Source organism: Biomphalaria glabrata, chromosome 1 (assembly GCF_947242115.1).
Source record: "Biomphalaria glabrata chromosome 1, xgBioGlab47.1, whole genome shotgun sequence".
NCBI classification, from domain to species: domain Eukaryota; kingdom Metazoa; phylum Mollusca; class Gastropoda; family Planorbidae; genus Biomphalaria; species Biomphalaria glabrata.
The window spans coordinates 61,052,968-61,069,840 of NC_074711.1; the positions used below are offsets into that span (position 1 = coordinate 61,052,968).

Consider the following 16,873-nt stretch of genomic DNA (forward strand, 5'->3'; position numbering starts at 1 on the left):
TTCGGGGCGAAGCCCCGACGACAAAAGGGTTTTCTTGCATTCTTCACTGCAGAAACACATTCTCCTGACATCTACAACTCAATATTCATCAATGAAGTTCGGGGCGAAGCCCCGACGCCAAAAGCGTTTTCTTGCATTCTTCACTGCAGAAACGCATTCTCCTGACATCTAAAGCTTATTATTCATCAATATAGTTTGGGGCGAAGCCCCGAAGCCAAAAGCGTTTTCTTGCATTTTTGAATGCAGAAACGCATTCTCCTGACAAGAACAGCTCATTATTCATCAGTGGGGTTCGGGCGAAGCCCCGACGCCAAAAAAGTTTTCTTGCATACTTCACAGAAGAAACGCATTCTCCTGACCTAAAGCTCATTATTATATTACTATTAAAAAGGACCTTTTGAATAATGTTGTACTTGAAAAATATTCTAATATGAATTGCAAATAAAACCGATTTGTTCCTTAAAAAGATAAGATACCCCACATATTTAGATATTGGTTTTGAGGATCGCCGAATGATGAATAATATTCAATAAAATATAAGTGTAAGTTGTGAGTTATAGTCCCAAATTCATTTAACTAGAAAAATATCAGATTGAGTAAAGGTTGGGAAAAGGCGACTATGAAATATACATTTGGGTTTAGAACTCATCTCAATCATGACTCTTATACTGAAAAATTTCGTTAGAATTCTAACTTTTCCAATGCAAAGTCTTTCTTAAAATAATTTTGATAAATTCATGTGAAATTACATAAACTCTGTGTGGAAATGGGAGGTGCGGTAGAGTAAAAAGATTAATCCTCGCTCCTTTAATAATTTCTGCTAAAGATTGCATTTGGCATTAAAGAATAGGGGTGGGGCGACTCAATATAAGAATTTAATTAATAGCACATATAAATTATATTAGTGACAGATTTTTTTAAATTTGTAATTTCTTACTATAATAAAAAAGAAAACGTATTGGTTTGTCTGATGGGGGAAATGCAATTGCATGTATCGCCCGTCCCACCTGGTACAACCGTTTTTCATTTAAATTTACTAATGATAAAATTTGAGATTAGAGTGTGGTACGATATAATATACAATGAGATCACATATCAATACGTAGTTTATACTATATAGATATTCAACTAATTTTGTTCACAAACTATGATTCTCCATAAAAATAGGACCGCCCCCCCTAGAGGGCTAGAGTGGGGAGGGCAGTACATGCAATCGCCCTCCCCCCAACCCCACCGAATCGGCCAAGATACCAGAACGGGAGCGACATAATATAAAATTTATATATTAATTCAACTAATTTTGTTCACAAACTATGATTTCTCCATAAAATTAGGACCGCCCCCCCCCACTCAAAGGGTTAAGGTGGGAAGGGCAGTAGAGGTATTCGCCCCCACCCCCCCACCAAATCGGAAACAGGGAACGACATAATATACAGATCGGTTAAAATATCAATAACAAGTTTTAATCATACAGATATTTAATTGATTCTGTTTCTGTGATTTCTACAAATAAATTGGAACGCACCCCCCCACTCGAAAGTGTATGGGGGGGGGGCGGGCGGGATTGATATCATCGCCCCCTCCCGACCCCACCAAATCGGCCAACATACTAGAGGGGGGGCGAAATAATCTAAAAATAGGTTGAAATATAAATAATTAGTATATATTATTAACATAAGTAATAATTTCGTGTACAAATTGTGTGAATTCTATACTAAAATTCGTCCGCCCCCAGGGAGGGGCCGAGTGAGGGGGGGGGCGATCGCCCCAACCGCCCCCCCCCCTGGATCCGCCAGGGGTTGGCGCCTAAGCTGGTCTTTAAAGCGTTTCCATGGGGCACCTCTGTAACGTCGACCACCTCTTAGCTCATCAAAAAAAAAAAAAAAAAAAAAGATTGCCTTTGGCATACATTCGTCTCCCATACGGGATACATGCCCTGTCCAGCGTAACTGTCGAACCACAAAAGGCCCTCTATACCGGCGTTCGCAAGGACATCGCTGTTTATATGAATCTAATGTTAAGCGCTATAACATTGTATTAACCACACTACACTAGGGTCAAAATGTCTCGCGGTATTGTGTATACACGTTTTAACCATAAATCTGTAAGTTAAATATATACAAGAAATGTAGTTCTTCAGAGGTAATTGAAATTGTCAACTCTCCATCACACACACACATTGCCAACCAAATCACTAAACAAAACAATTTTATTTTTGTGTTTGTTTTTCAATATTCTGTTTCCTTTTGAAAATGAAAACATAACAATTGACTTCAAAGTTTCTTTGTTCAGACTGGAATGTTACACAATTATTTGGACATATTGTTTATTTATTTATTCGGCAGAACTCAATGAAACATATAATACAAGGTGGGTATGGAGCAATGGATGAATGGGAGAATCAAACAACATTTGAACAGAGGGAGATGTCACTTGTAGCAGTGACATTACTCATGTCCTGTACATCTATACAGCATAGGAAACATATAAATCCAATGAAACAAATGTCACCATCTTCTAGGCTAGTGTATCACACAAGTCTTCAATCAATATACACACTAAGCAATTGTATCAAAACAATTATCTAACGCTAGTAATGCTTGAGAAAAATCTGGGGCTAAAGGGCAAGATAGGGGGCAGAATTACAATCAAAACAAAATCATAAAAAAATTGTACGAAATGTACACAAGAAATCAATGTCATTCTCTTGTTCTATATTGATTTATAATATCATGGTCTCATTATGGTCATTTTAATATAACACATAACAATATGTGGTCGTTTTTGTTTTATAGCACATGATCTAAATTTGTTCCTTTCTAAGCACTATGGGTCTGGTCATAACATTGCAAGAAAGGTCTGACCAGGGTCTTATAACATATGATTTAAATGTGGTTAGTACCAGTACATTAAACATATCAATGTGGTCTATTCATATCACTTAATAAGAATATGCTTAAAATGTAGGATATGATATGACTCTACAAGTCAATACATAGCCCATGAGAATTGAGCTTTTTGAGATTCATGTGAACATCTGGCAGACATTTTCAATTGAAAAATGAGAAACATGCTTCAAAGAGTTATTAGCAGCCAGGTCAATGCTAGGTCTAGAAAATTACTAGAATATTAACATAGTACCCAGAAGTATATCATTTTAAAAGAGGGTTCAATGAAAGTCATGCATGCACAAACACAAATAACTCATAGTGTTTTAGTAGCTTTGAAAAGTGGTTCAGATAACTTAGGGATATTATACACAGAAAAAAAAGTCACATTTTAAATATCTTCAGTTAAACTAGATCTATAACTCATTGGTTAATAATGGGTTGGGATGACCTTTTATCAAGTGTAGGAGATAAGATGAACTACTCTCAAGTTTGAAATTAAATGAACCATTCATAATGGTTGACTTTAAGAGCAGTTTTTGTCTCATAATGAAGTCACAGAGTTTCAGTGGACTAAACATATCAATTTTCTGATGTCTTTTGTTACCATGTCACTTGATATAACATAGGCCAAATATTAAAAATGAATAAAGTATTTGGCTTGCCTAACTTTCATAAGCAACAGCCTTCATAAAAAGTATGTCTTGATAAGAACAGAAAAAAAAATTTATGAAACAAAACATTGTGCACATTTCAGAATTTGTTAATGAAATATATATCACGATTCAATACACAATACATGGATCTATTATTCTCACACAAGAGCAAAACTTCACATTTCTAAAATACAAAAACATTAGATAATATTCTAGTTGGTAAACAAAATATAAGGATTTTTACTTGAAAATGAAAATTTCTTATTTCAAATGATACTTGTTTTTAGTAGAAAAAAAATCCTGCTCTGTATTATATTACACCTTTTGAACTAAAACAATAAAAAAAAAATTTGGCATAAAATGTGGCATTACTAATCCAATACTAAAAAAAAAAAAGTCTAGATGAAAGAAAACTAACATGTGTCGCTAACTGTGGTCTTTTGTTCTTTGATCCAAAGTGAGATGCACCGGCTATGAAACAATTAAAACAATATGGGAATTAGCAATTAGACAAGTATTGTACAAATATGATTATTTACAAAGTTACAAATTAAAATATACTAGCCAAATATAGTTTGCTGTGTAAATATAAAATACTAAGTTATAATAAATGCAGATGAACTTATTCACTTAAAAGTTAAATGAATCACAAAAATAAAAATCTGAACACCAAATAAAATACAACACAAAAGTGCCAATATAAGTAATTAATGCTTGTTAAAAAAAGCTTACAATTAAAAAAAAAAAAAAAAAACACAATACCAGACAATATCAAATGTGAACCAATTCATAAAATAACAACAAAACCAAAAGATGTATAGTCATTGTCATTTGCTCAACTTTTATATGTTGTGTGTGCCAGTGGTTATTATTCTGTTAATAATTTAACAATTATGTGAAATATCCTTTGCAGCCTCGCTTCCCCCCTTGAAAAAAAAAACGTTGAATGGATAAATGAATGCACAAAGTTTGATGTAAAAATATGCACACAAAAAAATGAATCTAAAAAGCGGAGGCAGATAACTTGATTTTAAAAGTTTGAACTGAATTGAAAACCAACTGTAACAACCATTTGTACAAATTATTTCTACTTACACAGATGATATATGCACACACCAACGAATGAGCATTACCAGAACTGAACCATATATGCCTGATGGTTGCACACTAACTTAAAGGATTCAGTTTAATGTAGTAAAATAAATGTGAAATCGTTTTGTGAATTTAAAACAAAATGGGCAATATTATTTTTTTTGATTAAAGAAATTTTAGACTTAAGAAAATAAATAATCAAGCTTATCTTCGTATTTCACTAAATTTTGAACTAACTTCATCATATTGTTTTAAATTGCTTTATATAACTTTTTTTTTTTACTTAGAAGAAAAAAAGATGACTAAACCAATCACCCAAACATGCAATTTTTACAACTCTCTCTCCCCTCTCCTGATACAAAATATTTCTTAATAATCTGCTAATGTATTTTGTGACTTGTTTCTGAATGAAGCGCTAGAACCATCACACATATAGGACAGAGGTGGTGATTTAGAGCCTGTGGAACACAAAAACAATGCATTTATCCTAAAGTTTAGACTTCAATAAGCCATTTAACTGTGAACAATTTATTTGAAAAATATAGAAAGATAAACACAGGCAGATTTAGATTTTCTTTCAAATCTTCAAAAAAAAAAAAAAAAAAAAAAAAAAGAAAAAAAAAAAAAAAAGGGAAAATTTGTTTAAATTAACAAGCAGTTCAGTAGGACAGATTTTTAAATTATTTTTTTTTTCTTTATACGTTTTTAAGAATGCGGAAATTCTGTATTTATATTAAAAAAATGTTAAAACTAAGTCTTCAAACAAAAAAAAAATATTTTAAAAGAAAGTACTTAAAAGTAAATTTTTTTTGTGTTGGACATATATATCATTATTTCAATCAGTGGTATAGTAGTAGAAGAATGGAAGCCAGTCTTCAAATGCTGGTTCATGAATTGTCACTCTACAGTTGAGAAATGAAATGTAAAACTTAAGATTTCTTATTTCAACTGTCACATATGAAATGAAAATGGGCTATCAATTTTCAAGCATTGCCAGGCATAGAAAACTTTCATAATAATAATAATAATAATGACAAAAGGAGTTAAAGAAGTATTTAGGTCACATGAAATGTCATTGCATGGAGCAATTAATGCCCTTGCTTCACTTCACAAATTCATGCAGAATAAAATGTATAACAAAAAAAAAAATGAGATTCAATAAGAAAATATTTAAATAAATGCTAGAAATTGTACAAAAAATATTGTCAGTTCTGCTGATCAAATGTTTGCCCCATAATAATGACAGTGTATTCGATTCTGAAGATTTAGGATGAGTGCAGTGTTTCACGTGACTACGCAATCCCAGTTGCACCACAGGGAACATGAAAAAATATATCACATGAAATACTAATCATACAATATTACACACACAAAAATCGACTCATGCAATATGAAAAATTTTTTTGAAATATATTACATTTGGTACAAGCCATAAGATATATTCCTCACACAGTTCAGTTCAAAATTACAAACCTTAGAACAGAATATAATAAACTTCATTTGATAGTGCTCTTGTGAGCTTGTATTTATATCAATACAAGAATAGTGCTTTAATTTGGTCTTAGTTTTAAGTATACAAATACAAGAATAGTGATTTAATTTGGTCTTACTTATATTATAATAAGTATATAAATACAGTCAAATAGTGCAACAATTTTTAAAAATCTATTATAATTTCAATATTGTAATTACTTTGAAAATGTTAAGGGCAGAGGTAAATAATTATGTACAGGTAATTAGAAATTCAGGAAGTAAATGAATTTTAAAATCTATTACACTTACTAAATGAAAAAGATTAAAATATTTTTCCAAATAGATTTCATTAAAAAAACAACAACATTTGAACACAAATATGATTATAAATATATGAGGCTAAGTTTATATCTGTGTCAATTCAATCACAAGGATAAAGAATAAAAAGAAATTCTCATTTTTTTCCACATTATTAAAGTCAAAACAATTACAAATAACTATCTTTTTGTTTATTTGTATAACTAGTTAAAGACTATTTTGTTCGTACAATTGATCTCACAATTTCACTGTACAATCAATTGAGAAATAAAACCTAAATCTGGTATTTAACAAAATAAAAAACAAAGGAAAAAGGAATGACAAGACTAACACAAGGGAAGTGATCATAGAAAAACAATGAGGCAGAGACAAGCATTTCAAAATGTGATACTGACTTTCTTAGAGATCATACACCAGATAGCTTAACCTTTATAAGCCTTTCAAATATTTACAGTTATGATCAGACTTTTTTTTCAATATTGTACAAACAGGGTGGTCAGACAAGATCATCACTAAAGAGTGAACAGATCTATAGTGCAATACTTGTATAAACATGTAACCCATCCTTGATTAATAAATATGTGAGCAGTGTTTTTTTATCTTCATTACATTACTATGCTTCTGCACATGTTTTTGTCTTTAAACTTTATGAAGAATCAACATAAAAACTAAAACTAGTAAATGACTTCTTGAATAGATGTCAAATACAAGTGAACATCTCAAGACTAAATTTTTTATTTGTCCAACTGCTGAGGACAAAAGAACTTTTTATTTCATTCTATGTTTTTGTAATTCAAGTTATTTAAAATAAATAGTTGCAGAAGCCTAGTAAAAGAATTCCAATGGTAATCAAGCTATTTTTTAAGTTTTGAAATTTTTTTAAAGAGTAATCATTTTTTTTTAGTTAGCCAAATATAACAATAATAATATCATCACATTTACATTAATTTAATCTAGTTATCATTTTTATAAAAATTGTTTGTAAAGTTTGAAAGCTTAGGATATGTAAAAAAAAAGCCATTTGTTGGATATCAAAAAAAGATATTGAATTATATTATGTATTATTTAGTTTACAATACAAATCAAGAGAAAAAAGTGAGCACTTAAATTGAGAAAATCTTGGACAATACAAAGTACACAGATTGAGCTTGGCAACTGAGCTGAATTATCTGGATGAAAAGATGTCACAATAGGAAATCCCAAAGTGCTGAGCAGCACTTAAAACACCTTTGAATTCTTTAAAAAGTGTATCATATATAGCACCAACAGAAACAAATTGACTCTATCCATCTTTGTTTACATCAGCACTTTGTTTACTTGCATATGTTATTCCACATAACCCACAAAAAACGTAACCTTCTCCGCCACAGACAATTAGAACTTAAGAATTGCATAAGCAAGTGAACAACTAAACTATGCTGTTAATCTATAGTTCTCATGTCTTCTAAAGACGCACCCGGTGGCATGGACTCCAAGAAATAGGTTTGCATATCACCTTTCCCTTTCACTTGAACTACTCCTCTGAAAGACAAACCATATCTTCTGCTAGCTAATAGCTTATAGATTTCTCCTGTCACCTAGAAATATGACAAAAAATCAATTAAAAATTATTTTATATAATACCAATAATGAAAATGGTTATGGATAAATAGGTTTTTATGGTGGTGCAGTGGAGTTAGTGATTTTAAGTTACAACTATCTGGATGTTCATTTGGATGTGTTAAGGCTGTTCCTTATTACTCATACCTCATAATCTCTTGCTAGCGCTTGGTACCAAAATTAAAACAATATTAAAATATTTTTTTGCTTTCTAGCAGCGCAGAAGTCATTGATGTTTTTCGGTCAAAACTAATTTTTCTTAGTTCAGATGTATGTTTCTAAGTCAAAATTCTGATTTAACATCAAACAGTAGCATGAAATGTAATAAAATTTAAAAAAATTAATTCATTGTAAAAAGTAGGAAGGGAGGGGGGGAGGCATGTAACATTTTGCTTATTTTTAAATGCCTACTTATCTCAGAGTCATTATAATTTCACAGAAACATTTTGAAAATTAAATTAAAAAACTTTTAAATTGAAATTAAATGTTTAAAACACTGCACAATTTACTAAAATCTTTTTTAAAAATCTAAACTATGGTTTCACACATTTTTTTAGCACAGTTATGTTCTGAAAAAAGAAAGTAGTTATATAATGAAATTCTATCGATCTTTTTAAATTAACTACTTTATCAGTGTGATAAAGAAACATATATTGATTACTAAAGAAGTAAAATCTACAAATTAAATAAAATATTCCTAAATATCATCAATCTTAAAGGTTAATGATTAACATTAAACATGATTTGTCACACAAAACTTTACATGGGTAATTTACTAGCATTTTATGAGGTACCTCAGTGCTAGAATTTATTTTAAGAACTTCAGTGCAGCCAATGTTTACCTAATATATTATGTACACCAGTGCAGTCCATACTTAAATTAGTTTGACACATCAGTGATGTTAACACTTACTTGTATTTTGTTTGGCACACCAGTGCTGTCCATCCTGCTGGCCACATTGACAGTGTTACCCCAAATGTCATAATGTGGTTTTTTCACACCTATCACCCCTGCCACAACAGGACCTATGTTGATACCTTCAGGTTTAACAAAACAAAAAAGTGTTTCTTTGATTGAACTTCAAACAAATGTTTCATTGTACCAAAAAAAAAAGAAGAAAGAAGAAAAAAAAAGAAAAAAGCTGCTACTTAAAACAAAATGTTTTTAAACATCGTGAATAAAAGGAATTATCAAATCGTAACAGTTAAACCACATTTAAAATTCATATCATTTAAAAATAATCTAGATCTTGTTTTTTTTTTAATTCAATAATAACCAAGCGAAACAAGGTAAGCTCTAAGACATTATTACTCAAATCTTTACTTTGGTGATTCAAATGGGTTTATTTTTAGGAAGGTATATCAAAGTTAAACAAAAAGCTTTACTTACTTGCAACCCATTAAGTAGAACCACACAACTATAGTTTAAAAGAACAACATCTATCTCACTGCTAAAAAACAATAAATAAATACTAACCTATCCTCATAACAAAGTTATTGAAAGAGTTTTCATTAATGTATTGCATCTGATTCTGAAGAGCAAATGTATAGTCAGCTAGAGCTGTGATGTGCTGCATGTCTGCGAGATTTGTTTTACTGGTCAGTCCTGAGGCACACATGTATGTTGAGCCAACCGTCTTAATTTTCTCCACAGCGTAGAACCTTTTATGTGTTAATAACTGTGACAGAAACAGAGAAAGTTTGTAAAATGTTTTACATGTTTCAGATGTTCCTTCAAATTTAAAGATAATTCATCCTAGTCCAAATCTAAGGGGGATGGCAGCCATCCAAAGGACAGTCCAGCGCATACCACATGACCAGGCATCCATTGTATTTGAAATTTGCTACTTTAATATTATTTTAATGATTAAACTGGGCAACAAATGATAAATTTTTTGTCTGCAACTGCACAAAACCTTGAGTTCTAAACCAAATTTGGGTTTGATGATACCAAATCAATTAGATTGATCATAACTTATACAACTGTAATTGAAATTAGTTTTTAATAATAGGAAAAAAAAGTAAATAAAAAAAATAATGTCAGATATCCTACAGAGTTGGGTGGAAGAAGGGGTATCCTAAAAAAATCCCTAAATCAAATTCCAGTCTTCACCAAGATTTGAACCCTTTACCACTCTGCCCCTTAAATAAATATTTGTTGCAGGATGTTTGGTAAAACATACAAAATTGAGTTTAAAATAAGATATTAAACAAATTAAAGGTAACACAAATCTGTATGAAATTATAGAAAAATACCTAATAAAAAAACACATAACAAATTTTGTGTTTAAATATTATGTTTTTTTACATGTTCTTTTGTATTTTAAGTTTCCAGTATGACAGAATGATGAAATAAAATGTCAATAAAAATATTTATGATGTATACATGTCTTTGAAACCTCCAACTTTGAAACCTCCAACAACACATTTGAAGAGTTTGATGTAGTAAACTTACTTAATCACATACCAATAGTCATTTCATCATTCACTTAATCCATACTAAAACTTCAGTTGACCACACCCCCTACAATATTTCCAGACACAAAAGGAAAGAATGTACAGTGTTTGCTTATTGTATCAAAACCCCTACAATATTTCCCCACACAAAATGAATGAATGTCCAGTGTTTGCTTACTGTATCAAAACCCATACACTATTTCCCCACACAAAATGAAAGAATGCACAGTGTTTGCTTACTGTATCAAAATCTGCAATGATTTCATTGAGCAATCTCAAGCACTCGACTCCTTCATTGTTGGACTCTAGCTCTATGTAGAACTCAGAGAAGTTGACAATGGAAGCAAACATCACTCCCACATTATTGATGTCTTCATAGTACAGATTCTAGAAGATGAGACAAGGCCCATTAAACTATATATTTCTATACACAACTTTAACCTCATATAAACCAATTCACAATTTTTACGCATTCATTGTCATGGATTAAATAAGGATAAAAAACTTTATAAAGGTTTTGATAGTTATTAACATGCCCTTTTTTTTCTATAAGAGAATTATTACATATAATTTGCTCAAATCTCAAACCCTGCACCCAAATGTGAGGAGCACTCTAGACAAACATTGTTTTTAAATATAAACAAAACATTGCATTTACATGAGTAATAATATTTTGTACATTTAATGTTGAGAACATGGAGGCCAATATGACGAAAGTGCAAACAGGGACATCCTCGTATAACTTGGTGCTACACTTTCATGGAGGACATCAGAACAGTGGACACCAGGTGGTAGGAGACTTCAGACATTGCCAGTGACATCTTTGTGGAGACAGCTTGCCGCCCAATGCGCCGAATGGCGCAGGAAGATCTACGTCTAAGTAAGTAAGTTAATGTTGAGAGGAATGGAAAGGTGCCAACTAAAAAACAAAATGACTTATAAAAAGAGAAAAAAGGGTTAAGCCTACTGTTTCATCCTTCATGCTAAGGAAATGTTTGGCAACATGTAGAGGTAAGATGTTAGACAACAGCTTCAAGTTGTATTCTCTTAAATTCTCTCCTTCTTCTTTTTCTTCTTGAGCCTAAAGCAAATAAAATTTTCATATTAAAAGTCGTAAAGCCTGCAAAAAATAAAATATCACTTCCCTTCCCAAAACAAAGCTTTAAATCATAACACTATAATAATGCAATGAAAAATAAAAATGTCAAGAGTGAAGAAATAGTGCATTTAGATCTTTTGTAGGAAAAGTCAAATCTCAAAATTCACAATGCATTACATGAAAAAAATACATAAAATTAAAGGATAAAAGTCAAGATGTGATTTTTTGCTCTTCAAAGCACAAATAGATAGCTTTAAATAAAAACAAAAATATGGATTTTATTTTTTAGGATCTAATGAGCAGGGGTCATAAATTTAATAGACGTGACATTGAAGAAAAAAGAAACAATTTAAAATATGTGTATTACTTTTGTATGCAAATAAAAAAAAAAGAGAAGAAAAGGTTGAATGCAGAAACATGTTTTCTGAAATTATAAGCTCTGGTAACAGATCTTAGCTTACAAAATGTTATCCACTACAGCTCTACAAGTCTTTAGGCTGTATTTCATTAAAGGTTAGTGCTGAACTAAAACTTATTGTGCTCATTAAAAGATTGTACAGTAACATTCAAGTCACTGTTCAGGAAAGAGGAGATAAACCTGTGTTTCAAGCATTAGGTGCTTATTAAATCTGTTGTGTTAATCACATGCTAAACACAACAAATTGCAATCATTTGCAGACCTGGCAACAATCTAAGAGCATCCTAACAGGCAAACAAAAAGTTAGTGCTGGGAATTTTTTTTTCTAACCTAAAAACTACTACTGGAACTTTTGTAATGGAACATTTCTTATTAATTAACATACATTATTATTTGTAGGGTTAATGCAATAATTAAAAAGACATTTTAATATTTTGTTTTCTTTTTAAATTACATTCTCTGAAAAAAAAAACAACTAAGAAAATATTTAGAAATAATGCTGTCATAAAAATAAAAAAATCTAAAATTGGTGCAATAAAAATTTAAGAAGCAATTTATTATTCTTTAAATTATGCACAAATCAAAGCTTATTTCCTTTTGTTAGTTTAAATATGAGTTATAGTCAGTTCTACAATGACCAGGTTTTTGGCAAGAGCATTTGTAATAGCAATTATAGGCCTATCTCAGAAAGAGAGATGATTGTAGCTGGCATGGATCAAACTGAATAAGGAATAAATAACCTGATACTGATAAGTTCAATGACCTGTCAAGTAGAATGAGGCCTGTTTAAAGAGGAAATTAAATATACATAAAACAAAGAATAGTGATAATTTTTTTAAACTTTAAATGTTAGACTAGTTAAGACAAATGAATTTCAATCTACAGAGTCTAAGAACTAAATTAATAAATCATGTTAATTCCCAATTATCAACATTTTTATTATAGAAATCCAAATGATCAAATTTGCTTATTAAATTTTTAAATCTACACATGAAATTTAAGGAGTGCAAAGTAAATTTTTTACCCTTATTAGTACTGGTTTACCAGTTCTCTTTTCAAACCTCTTCAGTGAAGTATGTTCTTAATTAGCAACAATCATCAATAGACAAATACTTTGATAAACACTTTATTACAATCAAACTCTATTTTAGAAAATTGCTTCAAAGTATTTTTATCAACTAGAACAAAAAAAAAAATTATTTTAGCTTAACTAATTATAAGTCTATGAATATTTGTTTTTAAGGACACTTCAAGAAAGAGCAGAAAAAAAAAAAAAAAAAAAAAAAAGTTCTTTCTTTTTAACATATTCTATTAATAGAGAAAAAAATACTTGTATTTCATTGTTTTAATAATATTGTCTAAACATGTATTGCCAAGTCCTCCAACTTATATTTTGTTGGGCATTTGTGCCACAAAATTATACACACACTTGTACAACAGTTAACTGGCACTAGCCTAATATTTATAAATAACTGAATTGCCAATCATAACATATAATGCCAGTAGCAAAATAACAACTCCAACACAACAAATACCATTTTTACAATGCTAATTAGGTCTAAGCTTTCCAGTAAATGTTGTTTGTCGAAATATTTACTAAAACAACTTTTATTATGTTCTATAAAATATTGATTTCAAGTGATCACCTGAATTTTCCATATAAAATCAAGCCTAGCTGTGGACTCTACTTGCTGTGCGTGCAGAAACAGTATGAGTGTGATCATAATGATGATGACTATGGCTTCCCAACGCAAAGGCACCCAAGGTCCATTACCCTCAGGATCTAAACTTTAGATAGAAAAAAAACATTGCAACTTCATTTATTGACATATATATTGTTGGTTCATTTAGATTATGGCTATGACTACTTGATGATGATTTGTATAATCTGAACACATTTAATCCATCTGACAGGATCTGACAGTATACTTGTAGACCTAATGTTATTTGTAAGCACCAATAGATTGAGTCTGATTCATCTTGTTCTATTATTGTATGAAGATGTAGACTAAATGTATGTATATTTACCCATGATCAGTCATAAGTAGGTAGTCTCTGTTGGTATACAGTCTGACATAGGCCACTTCCATCAAAATCATGTACACTCCACCTATCAGCAGAGACAGCAACAATTTGATTAGACTAGATGCTTCTAAAAACACAGATGTACTCAGCATTGATATGACTACACCATACAGGAAATGCTGTATAGAAGAAACAAAAAATACATATCATTGAGTATGACAAACCAGTTGTTTATATTTGGTTTAAAAACTTAGGAAAAAGAATTCAAAGGGGGATTAAACTCCTATCATAACATCCATCCATCCATCCCAGTGGCGCTACAGCCCATGGAGGGCTCTGGCCTGCTTTAACACATACTTCTATTCACATCTCTCCTGGGCCTTTCGTCTCCATTCCCTAACCCCAAGCTGCTTCAGATCTGCTTCCACATCATCTATCCATCGCATTCGGGGTCTGCTCTATCATAACATGGACTTTAAAACTTTTTTTTTTTTACTAAATGAAGAACTGATTGAGATGTAGGGCTAAGTGAATAAAATGTGAGGCTTCCAAACCAAAGAATCCAAATGTTGTGATAATTTAAGTTTTTAAGGGAACATTTGAAGGAATTCCAGTTCCCTCAACTCTATAAAGATTACCTGAAAAAAGTTTGTAAAAATAAAGAAAAGTTTGTTGGTGAAATCGTGATGCTATTCACATTAAGCTGGCCATAATTATGTCATGAAGCTGACCACTTATCAAATCACTAAGTTAGCCACATGTCGCCTCATTAAGCTGGCTGCATGTCACATCTTACACCATTAAGTTGACCACCTATCCCACCATTAAAATGGCCACATGTCCCCTCATTAGTCTGGTCATATCTAACCTCATAAAGCAAGCTAAGTCTCAACCCATAACTTAGAGAAACATATCTGCTTTATATATTTCATCCAAAAGGCCACTAGGATGTCAACTGACACTTTTGATTTAAGACCTTTTTAAGACCAATCCACTAGCTACACCATGGCTTCCTTAAGAGTAGGAATATCAGTACATATATATAGTGATCCCATCAGAAACAATAATGCAAACAAAAGATAACTTATAAGTTGTTGTTTTTTTTAAATAGCACTTTTGAATTGTAACATAGACTAACCTCTGGAAAGAAGAAAGTAGCAATATTTGGATTACACACAGTGGTTCTAGATGCTCTGGTTATGTTATATAACCTAACAGTAAATAAGGAAAAATTGTTTTCTTTCTCCGTGAGGCACTGTTTTAAATCTGGTGTTGACAAGAATATCTGTAACAATCAGAAAATCAAAATGTGAGCTAATATCTATTATTTTTGTTTAGAGAGAAATATTTTCTATCTTAAAACAGTATATAGATCTGTCATTAACTTGCATAGTAATAATAAAAGATATTTCTGTTATCACAATTTTTCATAAGATACTTTATAAGGCACTACACTTTCTAAATAACAGTTGAGAAACATCCTGTATATATCTCACATTTCAAAGACAGATATGAGTTGGACTTACCATAGGAAAAATAGCAGATAAAAATATACACAAAACAGATGCAGCTGCAATGGTCTGGCTCACACGTTTCATACCTATCAATTTATGTAAAGATCTTCTAGCATACATCGGCACCCACTGAAAACAAAATGGTGGGAAAAAAGTTATTAATGACTAGATCTATATTTGAAAGCTCATGATCTAGAAAGAAACTGTCAATACTTACGGGCATAACTTCCACACAGCAAAGGAAAAATAAAACAAAATTGAAGATAATAAAAGATATTTCCATTATCACAGAATATTCAGATCTGAAAAAGACACAAAATAAACTCTGTTTAGATCAACTACAACTATTTGTTCAGAAAATACCTCATTTTTAAATAAAAGAATATTATAATTTTAAGAATTGACCTAAAAATAATTTTGCTATGCTTAATAGAAAGATACTATTTTAGACAAATGAATACAACAAACATGACAACTATTTTAGAAACACTTTTACAGCTTTCCTTATTCTTAAGAAATAAAAAGAATGAAATAATGGTTCCAATGGCATGAATAATTCATTTCAAAAAAATATTTCTATTTCCTGGAGCACAATATTCAATTATAAATTGAGCTCTAATGAAAAAAAAATGTCAGTGGTGACACAAACTATCAAATAATTAGATTTAAAATTACTTTTAACCATTCAAACTTTTACAATGTCGACCACCATGACTAATTGTAAACTTAAGATGAAAAATATGGAATTGTGTAATAAGACTATTTATTTTTTTGAAAAATCAATTTAAAAAAAGAATAATGATATATGTAATTATAACAACCAATTGAAAATTGAGCTTAAAAAAGTTAAACAAATATAAATAGCCAATGCTAAAATGACATAAACAGTGTTTTAAAAAAAATATACAAACCTATTGAAATAGAGATTAATGTTGAAAACAAGAACATATATTAAACAAACAAAAAATGTCTCTAAACAAAATATTTTTTTTTAACTTGACATTGACCAATGTTTAATAAAATACTCATAAAACAAATCATTTAGTAAACAAACTTTTTAAAAGCAGATACATACAAATGTTCATAAGCATTGAAGAAAATGTGCAAAGACGTACAGAAATGTCTGTGGAGTAGAGAGAATTCAAAGGGACAAGGAATGATACTGAATTAGGAAGAGGTCTTATTCAAGATTTTACAGTACTGACAGTACATTTTAATTGCATTGTTCAACATGAGAAACAACTCAAAAAGATTGTGATTATCTTCCCAAAGCAATAATTTGTAGAGATGGCAATCCGGTCTTTTAAAGATTCTGACATACCCACTAAGAAACA

General features: G+C 30.7%; 1 protein-coding gene across 11 annotated transcripts in view; it reads right to left on the reverse strand.

Annotated features, from left to right (window-relative positions):
- Positions 1 to 2,207: 2,207 nt before the first annotated feature.
- Positions 2,208 to 16,873, reverse strand: part of LOC106061562 (adenylate cyclase type 5-like) — a 143,502-nt gene continuing 128,836 nt past the window's right edge. For 7 of the 11 annotated variants that reach the window (XM_056005900.1, XM_056005921.1, XM_056005913.1 and 4 more), the window contains 12 exons: positions 16,615 to 16,662; positions 15,757 to 15,841; positions 15,552 to 15,668; positions 15,164 to 15,310; positions 14,029 to 14,204; positions 13,647 to 13,788; positions 11,451 to 11,564; positions 10,724 to 10,870; positions 9,504 to 9,705; positions 8,940 to 9,064; positions 7,884 to 8,004; positions 2,208 to 5,094 (listed from right to left, as the gene is read on the reverse strand). In XM_056005900.1, coding sequence (XP_055861875.1) covers positions 5,006 to 5,094; positions 7,884 to 8,004; positions 8,940 to 9,064; positions 9,504 to 9,705; positions 10,724 to 10,870; positions 11,451 to 11,564; positions 13,647 to 13,788; positions 14,029 to 14,204; positions 15,164 to 15,310; positions 15,552 to 15,668; positions 15,757 to 15,841; positions 16,615 to 16,662 — 1,513 coding nt within the window. In that variant the 3' untranslated portion in view covers positions 2,208 to 5,005. Of the gene's footprint in view, positions 5,095 to 5,266; positions 8,005 to 8,939; positions 9,065 to 9,503; positions 9,706 to 10,723; positions 10,871 to 11,450; positions 11,565 to 13,646; positions 13,789 to 14,028; positions 14,205 to 15,163; positions 15,311 to 15,551; positions 15,669 to 15,756; positions 15,842 to 16,614; positions 16,663 to 16,873 lie in introns of those variants that run through there. The other 4 variants (XR_008774007.1, XM_056005955.1, XM_056005964.1 and 1 more) reach the window with 4 other exon arrangements.